This window comes from Erpetoichthys calabaricus, chromosome 15 (genome assembly GCF_900747795.2).
Source record: "Erpetoichthys calabaricus chromosome 15, fErpCal1.3, whole genome shotgun sequence".
NCBI classification, from domain to species: domain Eukaryota; kingdom Metazoa; phylum Chordata; class Cladistia; order Polypteriformes; family Polypteridae; genus Erpetoichthys; species Erpetoichthys calabaricus.
This window is the reverse complement of record NC_041408.2, coordinates 60950018-60962181: the sequence shown is the minus strand read 5'-3', so window position 1 is coordinate 60962181 and position 12164 is coordinate 60950018. Positions and strand designations below refer to the sequence as shown.

The window sequence follows — 12164 nt, the reverse complement described above, 5'->3', positions numbered from 1 at the left end:
AAATGTCACACCCCCCTAATGCCATTGTTATTTTTTTCTGACATTAATGAAAAGATTAATGCAATACCCTTTCTGTGACTTCAAACTGACCATTTCTGCCCCCAGATCAGTGAATTGAAATCTCACCTGTCAGCTTCTAAAACACAGTAGCATTGAATATGAAGTGTTTTCCATAAGCTTGGCAGTTTAATAGTCAGAAAGTATGTGAGGTAAGGACTCAGGCCTAGTCCAAACATGTGACCATGCTTGAAGGCCTGTAGGGTCTAATCTATAACATAACTTTCTCAAACCTAAAACCTCTTCAGGGTTATTTGGTACTGGATCATATCTGGCATCTTTGGATGGAAAGCATAAACCAGACCTGAACAGGGTGCCAGTCTATGACATATCTCACTCATTTATGTATTCTTACTCAGTGTCACACACTGGCCGGGTTAGAGTTGCCAGTCAATCAAATACTCATGTCTTTGTGGATGTGGGAGGAAAAACAGGAATCTTGGAGAAAAACCCACACAGAATTAGGGAGAACTCACAAACTGCCAGAAGACAACATCATGGCATGGAATTCGAACCTAGGATGCTGGGAGGCAGCAGTGTGAGACACTGCACTTAATGTTTGGAAATGAGAGTAAAATATTTTGTTTTATTAATTATAGTTCATTATTAGTGCACCTTTACACAACTTTTGAATACCTAACTTACTTGCTACCTAATAATTTTAAATTATTTCATTTTTAAAATAGGCTCATTGGTGATATGATCTTACACTGCATAGCCTCAATCAAGCTTAGCTTAAAACTTTATCATTGTATCCAGCTTTCACATTCAAAATTGGATAGCTCAAGCAATCTTCAATTTACTTCCACTCTCCTTATTCTGCTGAGAGTTGTGGTGACAACATAGTGAGCTAGAAAGACTAGGCCTCCATATCCTTAGCAATCTTCTTTAGATCCTCGTTCCCAGACACTTCCAGGTAAGTCAAGAAATATAATCCCTCCAGTGTTTCCTGGGTCTTCCCTGGATCTTCTGCCTATGGACCAGGCATGGAAAACTCTGTGGGAGATGCTGGGACCTGCCAGTTAATCCCAGAACGTGTGACCAGTTTGTCTACATCCCCATCCTCACCTACAGTTATGGGTGACTGGGTAGACAACGAAAGAAGTACAAGTGGCCAAAATGAGGTTCTTGTGCAGATTTCCTGTGCTTATTGTCAGTGACGAGGTGAGGAGCTCAGCAATGTGAGAGAACTTCAGAACAGAACACAAGAATTCATTATTTTATATTTAGTTTTAGATCAACATATATTAGGATTGTGGGGTGATTATTTCATTTTTATATTTTTTTCTTGATAAGTTTTTACCAGAATATTTTTTTTGCAAATTTAATATGCTTTATTATATATGAATAAATATATCTCTGTACCCAACACAGATTTAAATAGATACTGTAGCTTTATTTCTTCATTGTTGAGTTTAAAAGGTTACTACAATTGGCAGAAAAAAGTGTTGGCAGGTTACTGAGAACAAAAACTCTTTTTTTGATTAGATGACACTGGTAAAAAGAAATGTTGGCCCAGGCAGTGGAGCTACTGGAGAGTTCTTGTGGTAAAAATGACTCAAACCCAACTGACAGCTTCAGTTTGCTACGTTTTAACAATGGAATTCAACAGTAATCCTGACTGAGTAGATCAAAAAAAACCCACCAACCAGATTAACACAATACATATTTTAGGATGGTTTTCATATACTGCATGTATTTTCAGGGGTAGAATGAGCATGAAAGAGGCACAGAGACAGGGAAGAGGCTCAGCAGAGGCCATTCACTTAGAGAGAGCCCAGACGGGTGATTTGGAGATATCTCTGTAAATCAGTGGGTGTAGATGGAGGCTGTCAGGGGAAGCACCGACAACAAATTTAATGGGTGTCCTGAAAGAGATTCATTTAACAGTCCCAGAATAACAGAGAGGTCATAGGGGAGGGGGAATCAAACAATGCTTTCTTAAAACACTGTGATTATGGAGTTGGGTGGCAAGTTTAGGCACAGACTAACTGGCAGGAACGCACACTTCTCAGTGTTTTACAGAGAATGACAAATGAAATGGTAAATGGGTTGTGATTATTTTGTTTGGAAAAGTGGGAAACCATCCGCCAGTCAGGGTCTCACCCGTTGATTAGTCATGCTCAGTACTGATGAAAGGATTGACATGCTGTGTATTTGTTTGATGATTTGTATTCATCCATCCATCCATTATCCAACCCGCTATATCCTAACTACAGGGTCACGGGGGTCTGCTGGAGCCAATCCCAGCTAACACAGGGCGCAAGGCAGGAAAGAAACCCTGGGCAGGGCGCCAGCCCACCGCAGATAATTTGTATTGACTAATGAAAATACTACACAAGAACATTGCAAATCCCAACTGTCTGGCAACCGAAATTAAATGTAAAACTGGAGAATGTGTCTGTAGACTTTTCTTTTCTGATAATGTCCTGTATCCTCCTTGCAGACACCTCTGCTCTGTTTTTTTCTTATAATTCTGTCATTGTGGCTCCAAAAATCTCAGTAGCTGACTGGAGCATTGCTTTCTTATTCTATTCTTTTTCTCATTTTTCAAAGCCCCAATGGAACTGGATACCATGGGCCAAGTTCTCTTCTTGGTTGAACCAGTCTATTTCTGCTGGCCTTGCATGATATGACACTGTTACAGTGTCCTGCAAAAGGGTCATTTATGTAATAAAGAAATGCAGCAGATGAAAATCAATGACGTACTTTATTATGAGTGAACTGGACAAACAGATTGATTATACCTCTCCTTTATTCCAGCAAATGAGCTTGCAGCCTTAAAACAGTTTACTGCCCTCAGACTTTTTACATGAGAGTCAGGAATTTGTTGGCTGCCGGATGGTCAATCGCCACCATGCTAGGGCCCATTGGGGAGCAGAAAGGTCTATGGCATATAAAGATCACTGATTACATTTTACGTGTTTTAAGTTCTCATTTTGGTAGTTGCTGCCCCACTAAGGACAGACGGTCAAACTTGACAAAAGAAGTTCCTTTTTTGAAAAAATGGTGAAAGAGTTTCAACCACTAAAGCCAATTATATACTGCTAGAAATCCAAATTTGTTTCCAACCAACTTCAGTGCAGAGATAGGGTCAGGCATCCAAAAACAAACACTATTATGCATCAGATAGCTGAATGTGTCAGTTAAAAACACAGACCCTAGTTAAACTTGGGCAATCCATTCACTGCTTCCACAGTTTTGCTGTTGGATAATCTGAGATTCGGTAAACACTCAGGTTTAATATGAGCTCAAGGGAATTAAGTACAAGAGGGGAATTACTGAATTTGAATGATGGTTTATGGTCACTTACCAAATGTTCAAGTGACCTTTGCTTTCATTATTTTATTCTTTCTCCATCTTTAGTTACTGACTAGTTAAAAATATAAAGATATCAGCCTGAAATTTAGTAGAAAAGCAAAACGTACTTTATCATTACAGCAGTTTTTCACATTTTGCTAGATTAACCCTTTTACCTCACCCGATCACTAATCTTTGTCAAAAACTCACAATCATGAGGAGTCATCTTTTAATCAAAATATTTCAAGGTGAATAAGAAAACACACTTCTTTCAATCACATTCTGGCATTCTTACCTGCAAATTCTTCTAGTTGTTTTTTCATATTTGGGTTTTAGCTATTTTTAAAGATTGTGTGGGGAACAGCCCAGACACAGACAGGTAGACATGATTGATTTCAACCCACACACATTTATTTACACAATATTTACACAACAGTGAACCCAGTGCCGCAGCTTCAATCACCCACAAGGCCAGGCCCTTACACAATGTCTCTCTTCTGGTCCGCCTCCACTCCTCTCCTCCGAGCTCCATCCTCTTCCACCCGACTCCAGCCATCGAACCGAGGGAAGTGGCCCCTTTTATACACACACGGATGTGCTCCAGGTGCCTCCCAATTAGCCTCCACTGGCACTCCCCAGTGTGGTGGAAGTACCAGCTGCGCACCCGGAAGCACTCCAGGTGTCCCTGGTCTTCTTCCCCCCAGCACTTCCCAGGGATCCATAGGCATTGTGGCGCCCCCTGGCGGTGACCACGGGCCCCTATAGGGTTGAGCTTCAAAGCTCTGTTCCCGTGGTCCCCAAAGCCACCAGGGCGGTCACCCCCACATAGTCTGGGGGAGGTGTAAGTCCTCTTCCGGTCCTCCTGGGCGTCCCAGCTGGGTACCACCCCCAGCCTCCTGTGACGATTGTTATAATGAATTATGGTTAATAAGATTAACAAATCTTTGGCTTCTTCAGATTATCAACAGCTTAATGGCAGACAGTTTGTTTATTCATCCATCCAGCCATCCATCCATTCATTATCCAACCCGCTATATCCTAACTACAGGGTCACAGGGGTCTGCTGGAGCCAGTCCCAGCCAACACAGGGTGCAAGGCAGGAAACAAACCCTGGGCAGGGTGCCAGCCCACCGCAGTTTGTTTATACAGAAAGAAACAAATCCTAACTCTTATTCCCTTGTATTAACCGGTTAATATACATCAAGCCATGTTACGTTTATTGATGAGTTTCCAAAGTGTGAAGAATGAAAGCAGCATTTTGGCTTTGGCGTTATACCACAGTAGCCTATGGCCTTTATTTGTCTTTGATTGAAAACGAGTGTGTCTTTCATTTGATGCATATTTCTGAAATTTAGGTCCTTGTTACTTGGCTCCTGGTTTTAAAATGAGATCCCCTGGAAGTCAGCCAAATCTGTCATGACCCATTTACAGTTAAGAGCTGTGCTTGTTCTAAATGTTATTCCTTGAGCTTTGTATCTAGGGCAAGTACTGAATTAAAGGAAGAGCTGATCTCAATCAGTCTGGTGAAGTTCGATTCTTTTTCTTAAATATTGATTTTTATGACTATGTGATATTGAAGAGATTGAGGATTTAAGCGATTCTATTGTATATACCGTGACATGTCACCTTTACTTGAGTTTAGTTTTTTGCTCATATCACATCCATTTTTTTATTCCTTCCCTGCATTTTTTATTTGCGCATATAACAAGGCCATTGGAAACGGTTTATCTCTATTTTAAAAGGTTGTCCTAATAAATTGTTGCAAGTTGTTGTCATACCATCATCTGACAGTTAATAAAAACAGTTTATACTTAATTTTCCTTCTTTTAATCTGAAAGATATTGTTTAATCATTGCGCTCTGTATACCAGGTGCTCCTCTATGCTTACAAAGATTGCTCAAATTCTCCAAGTATGACTCAGTGACAATACTGAAACACCATATGTTGATTAAGCTCTGCATAAAACGTTTTGACAAAGTTCAGCTAATTCCTGTGCTAAATGAAAGACCAGATCCAGACTTCGCTATTTACTCCCCCTATTCTCTAAGAAAGCAGTCTGCATGTCAGCCCTTGCGGATTTATGTATGCGTCTTCATATTTTTAATATCTGAAATGTTATTTCACATTTCAACGCATTGGATGAATAAGACATGTTTACACACTCTTATCTCTGGATATAGGTGCAGGCTGAAGTTTTGTATGTCGTATACACTGCCATTTTTGTGTAGTGTTCATCACACTTAAGAGAATAAGAGGAAATACTTGTTCTCTTTAAGAAAAAAAAAAAAACTTATGGTTAATAGTTTAGTTGAGCAAAGAGTTTCCCATGTACTGTTCTCTGATGCCCATTCATTCAAACAGCAAGTAACTAACATGAAACATTTATGATAAATGGAATGAATAAAGTGCACCTCAGCTAATGAGCACAATTTAGTGTAAGACACAATAACAGGACATACAGTATATTTTGATATGAGCAAGGCCTTTAACCTGAAAACTGTTCCAAGGGTGCTGTACAATGAATGACTTTGCGTTATGGCCCCCAAAGGACTTGTGAAAAGAAAATTTCCCCTGAGGGATTAATAAAGTACATCATCATCATCATCATAAAATTGTAAATTGGGGACACTTCTCCCAGTTAAATTTTTTAAAAACGGATCACAGATTGGACCCTAATTGCAAATGACGCTATGTAGCTGTGCCTCGCTCAGGCATATGTTTTGGGAATGTTCTAAATAAAAACTTCTTTGGACAAATATTTTTTCTTAACTATCAGATAGTGTTGGGTTTACAATTATTCTAAATCCTTTTGCAACAGCGTTTGAGGTGTACGGATGGGACTAGACTTTCTAGCTGTAAAGTCACAGTGAATTCCTACACTACATTGATAGCATGTTGACTGATTTTGCTCTGGTTCCAGAATCCTGATTGCTCAATAGGAAGTGGTGTTGAATAAGCACAAGAAGATTAGCAGACTGATGCACCATATTTTAGGCAAAACAAAACACATGTAAGGCACATCTGCACCAAAAACCATATGCATACTCCAAGCAGTTCTCACGAAGCATTTAATAATATTAGCAAAAGGCAGAGGCAGGGGTGCAAGGCTGTATACATAAGAAATCTATTCTAAGCTTTAAAAGGAATAAGTATAATGTGCATAAAACATGGTCTTGTCTGGTAAATAAGTCTGAACATTAAACAGAAGCTGACCTTGCAGATGGACAGAAAGTACAAACTATTAGGAATGAAGAATGAAGAAATGCTTTCTTGACATAACCTTTTGGCTTTTCTAGTTGTAGTTACACGCAGTTAGTTCCAAGCCAAACGTATACCTGTACTATATAACACATTAAATGATACAGTACTACACAGAAGACAATATTGTATCTTATCGTATCAAGCTATTCCTATTCAATATACCATGGCTGGAGACACAATTTCGTAACTGGGAGTAATGGAGTTGCAATATATGTATAAATGCAGCCTTATTTAAAATTATAAACGTAATAAATATGAATAATTAAAAAAACGATATTCCAGTTTTACAGTGCACCAAGCAATATAAAGCACAGAAAATAGGGGGGAGTACAGTATATCATGCGGATACAGAGTGCTCATACTGTAGAACATATTTACAGTGCACTGGATATTGATTAAATCTTAACAGAGAAAGTTCTTCCAGACTGCTGAGTCCTCCTGAGTTATTAGACGAAACTGCAGCAATTAGAGCAAACCTAAAAAATGTGGTCCAAGCAGTTATTTGCCATCAAAGTTAAGAGTACCTTTGCTTTGAAATGCATTCTATATGTCAACACTGGGAAACTAATTAAGAACAGGTTTTAAAGAGATATTATGAAGCATTGAATTGTTAATACACGTAATCAAGCCAGGCAACGTTGTGCAAAGTAGCACCCAGGAGACCTTTAAATCTCAACTTGGAAACTGTGGAGCTGTGATGGGATAAATTGCCTGTTTTCCTCAAACATTGTTTTAAATGTCCTTCTGCTTTCTTAACAAGCTGTGTATGATGAATGATGATAAGAACACAAGAAAGTCAAAAATAAGAGCAGATTTCTCAGCCCACATGGGCTATATATTAAAAAAATGATGACTCTAAAGAAATGGCTTCCTATAACCACGTTTGAAATCTAAAAGAGTGCATTACGACCTATGTGAAATATAAATGTGGATGACTGAGTCACTGAAATGATTCCTGGCATACTGCTTAGTAAATGGAAACAAGATGATGCCCCTGGTGGAATCACTGTCTCAAAGTGTTAATAATTAGTATACTCATTTTCTTGTTCTGTTCTCTGCGTTTTTTTGTGCAGAATCCTCAAACACATGTATGTTAGATTAACTGGTGATTCCAATACCACTTGAAGTTCACAGTGAGGTAATTCACCTGAAGCTAAGCATGTTAGTGTCCAATCCAAATACTGGTAAGACCCAATCTAGAAAAGCTTGGGTCACTTCTCGAAGAGGTGTTGGTGAGGCCAGCAGAGGGGGCACTGTGTGTATCCCAGTGCCCCAGTGCAGTGATGTGGACACTGTGGTGAAAACATGGAGCCACGCCTTTCTGGGCATCCTTTGAAAAGAGTAGGGTGTTGCCCAACATCCTAGCTAAATCGCCAATCATGGCCTGCTCATTCTGGCCCCCTAATCATTTGTCATCCCTTACTGGCTAACTGGCTGTCTCACCCCTTCACCACCGGATAGCTAGTGTGTGGTGAGCGTACTGGCATGAGAATGACTGCCGTTGCATTATCTAGGAGGATGTGGCACATTGGCTATATAGTTTTCATCAAGTATGCAACTGGAAAGGAAAAACTGGTTGCGTAATAATAATAATAATTATTATTTACATTTATATAGTGTTTTTCTCACTACTCAAGACCCTTCAGTGAGTGGGAAGCCACTTCAAGCACCACTAATGTGTAGCATCCATCAGGATGATGCAATGGCAGCCATTTTTGCACCACACATTAGCTGTTAGGTGGTGAAGTGGTGAGAGAGATAACCAATTAGAGACAGGAGATGATTAGGGGGCCAAAATGAACAAGGCCATGGTGGGCAAATTAGCCTGAACATCGGGATACACCATACTGTTTATGAAGGATGCCCAGCGATCTTTTATGACCTCAGAGAGTCTGGACCTCGGTTTTATGTCTCATTTGAAGGATCACGCCATTTTCAGAGAACAATGTTCCTGTCCCTCCACTGGATCATTGGGATCCACATTCAGACCTGAGGGTAAGCGCCCCTTGTTGGCCTCAATAACACCCCTTCCAGTAGCAACCCAAGTTTTTCCTAGATGGTCTCCCATCCAAGTACTGGCCAAGACCAAACATACTTAGTTTCATATGGATAATCCATTCTGAAGCACATGTGGAATGGCTGCTGGCTGTAATATATACAGAAGGAGACAAATTCAGTGATGAATTCATTAGTGATGATGAATGGAAAGATTAAGAAGTTAAAATAAGTGAGAAACATGTGATCCTAGGCTGAGAATGAGCTTTGTTTCTAATCTTTTTCTTTGAAAAGTGTCTTTAAAACCCTGTGAAAGAACATGAACAGAGAGATCAGTGTGGCTGTGATCAAGGGATCTGAAGTGTTCCTCAATAGACTTTGTAGAGTCTTTCATTTTACATTTAGCACATATTCACCTATGTAGATGGCTGGATTAGACAAAATGCAGTAAAGAAGAGTCTGAGACTGGCATGTGGCCTGTTGTTTAATATTGTATTTACCAGATGGACCAGATACAAGGGTATTATTGATGACATTTTTGCAAGCGACACAGTAGCTCCTGTAATAGCTGAAAATGCCTGGCAGGGAATGCTGCTCTCCTTGGTGAAGTGAATTACAGATAAGAAGTTTGTATAGGTTAGGTGATTGATGGAAGTTATATAAATCTATCTATCTATCTATCTATCTATCTATCTATCTATCTATCTATCTATCTATCTATCTATCTATCTATCTATCTATCTATCTATCTATCTATCTATCTATCTATCTATCTATCTATCTATCTATCTTTTCAAAAACTACATCTATGACAAGTATTGTTTAAGAATTAAGCTTGTAAACACAGTGTTCAAATGAAGAAAGACCCTCTATGACTCTCAAACACAAGAATGGAACATTGCCCATTGATAATGTTTGCAGTTTCGTGCCTCATGCAAAGAAGTTGACTGACAGAATATTATTTGAGGTTATGTGTTCTACTTTTATTGCATTGCCACTGGGAGCTGAAGCCTATGCGGGTCTCTGTGGGTGCGAGGCATGAACAAACCATGGGCCATCTCGCTGCAATGTATTTTCACACACATGCTCTCCCTCACATATTTTACTATATTTAAGCACTATATGTGGGAGGTATTTGGAATACCCGAGGAACACATGGAAATTGAAAAATTTGCACATTGCACATACAGAGGCTATAAAAAGGCTGTTCATGCACACTCCTCATACAGTCTGACAGAGTGTGTGCCAATTTACCAAGATGCCATTGTTGAGATGTGCAAAGCTGATAGAGAGAGAGACCTGTGCACTTTTGATGTAGAGTTGTCATGGCTGCCAAAGGGGCATCTACTAAATACTGACTTGAAGGAGGTGAATACTTAGGTGATTAATTATTTTGTCTTTTATATTTGTAATTGCTGAGATATGTTTTCACTTTGAGATTAAAGAGTCTTTTTCTCTTGATCAGTGTCAAAAAGGCTAAATTAATGTACCACAGAGAGAGTTTAACCCAAGTCTGTGGAGCCCTGAGTACTGTGCCACCCTCTCAGTTTAAATAATTTACCACCATAAACACCTTTGAGTATATTTTTCATTTTGCTTCATTTAATTTTTGAAATAAAGTGAATCTAAGTTTTAATAAAGGTAAGCATATTTTTAAACTTTCTTAAGAAATACTGGTTAAAGTGCTTATGTGTAATTTCTTGCAACGTTTTCTAATATAGTATGCAGCCCTGAACTGGATTAAGGGTGTTTGAATACTGAAGTATTTTCTGATATAAATTCACTGTTATTTATTGTGGCGAGCGGCTGGGGGCAGTACCCAGCCGGTACGCCCAGAAGGACCAAAGGAGGGATTACGCCTCCTCCAGACCACGGGGGGGCAACCGCCCTGGTGGTTTTGGGGACCACAGGAAAGGAGCACGGTAGCTCAACCCTATAGGGGTCTGTGGTCACTGCCAGGGGGCGCCCAGATGACTGGAGAGCCCTGGTCCTCAGCACTTCCAGTGGGACAAAGACCAGGGACACCCGGAGTGCTTCCGGGTGCACAGCTGGCACTTCCGCCACACCAGTCACTTATTGGGAGGCACCTGGAGCACGTCCGGGTTAATATAAAAGGGGCCGCCTCCCTCCATTCTATGGCTGGAGTCGGGTGGAAGAGGACGGAGCTCGGAGGAGAGGAGTGGAGGCGGTCAGAAGAGAGAGGCATTGGAAAGGCTTGGACTGAAGGGTTATTGGTGCTTGGGCACTGGGTTGTGTGTGTGGTGTTTTGCAAATAATTAGGAATAAACGTGTGTTGGTATTTGAACCTTCGGTGTCCACCTGTCTATGTCCAGGCCAGCTTCCACATTATTAATTAATTAATTTATTTATTTTTGTTTCATTTGTCACTCTTTACAAACATAAAACACTGAAAAGTCACTTCTAACTATATTTTCTGTTTCTTTTATATTTCACAGCTTGTCACAGCAACCCTGGATGGTAAAATTCAACAATTTAGGGCTTGAAATGCAAAGAGAGGTAACTGGAATGGAGGAATTCTGAAACTTTCAATGTATATAAAAAAGAAAGGAACAAAGAATGATTAAATATTTGTCTCTGACAGTTAGATCTAGTAGTCTTTTTAATGTCATAATTTTGAGAATGTTGTATAGAATTTGTCATCCAATGGTAAATGCATGCAAACTTAGTTTAAATCTGATTTCATAAACTATTGGCTAACTCTGCCGTTGAAGTCAGACACATCCCCAGTTTCTTTCATACTCAGACCTCACTGTACGAGAAGAGTGAGTATTCAAAACTATTCAACTGTCATTCTCTTTGTATATACAGTATTTTTGTAATTGTTTCCTCACCCCACTTTATTTGAGTATTACACTGTAGAAATGCTTCTAAAGAAAGTGTAAGCTCTCCTGCACAAAGCCATGTTTAACACAGATGGGTAAATTCAGTCCCCATTTGGGAGTGTGTTGGTTTGATGCTGCAGTAGTGGTGTATCTGGTTCTTGATTGTTTTGTCAAGCATGTTTTGATAGTGTACACTGTTAAAGGTCCTTTTGCTAAATAAAGATTGACTCATTCATTTTATTCATAACTAAAGAAATAGGTGGTAAACATTTAAAGTTACAACTCAGACTCAAAGATGAAAAAGATTATTTCACACAATATGCTGGTGAAGCTAGAATCTGAGCAGAAATGGTCTGTAAAATCATCGGTCAGAGCTGAACAGATATATAAAATGAAAATAAATAAATCTGAGAGAATTCAACCATGAGCAAACTCATCAGATTCTGACAAAACATGACCATCATAGAATTCTTTACAAGAAGTTGCAAGAATCTTTGACAACAGATAAACAAACTAAGGTAATCCATTTTCTCCTTTTTACGCTACTTTTGCACTACTGGGATGTCGGTGCCCTTTTGGACCCCACTCATTTAGTGATCAAAATCCCATGACAAAAAAAATGGACTTCCAGAAGGAAAGCACAGAAGGGGTGAGACGTCCATTTTTTTAGAACCTTTTCGTTTCTGTCTCGCTGGGGTTTCGAATGCT

At 39.5% G+C, this 12164-nt stretch overlaps 1 protein-coding gene across 2 annotated transcripts in view; it reads left to right on the top strand.

The window, feature by feature from the left end:
• wdr27 (WD repeat domain 27) overlaps nucleotides 1–11653 on the top strand; it is a 284536-nt gene extending 272883 nt beyond the window's left edge. For both annotated transcript variants that reach the window (XM_051919351.1, XM_051919350.1), the window contains exon 25: nucleotides 11070–11653. In XM_051919351.1, the coding sequence (XP_051775311.1) occupies nucleotides 11070–11117 (48 nt within the window). In that variant the 3' untranslated portion in view covers nucleotides 11118–11653. The remainder of the gene's footprint in view (nucleotides 1–11069) is intronic.
• Nucleotides 11654–12164: the final 511 nt, after the last annotated feature.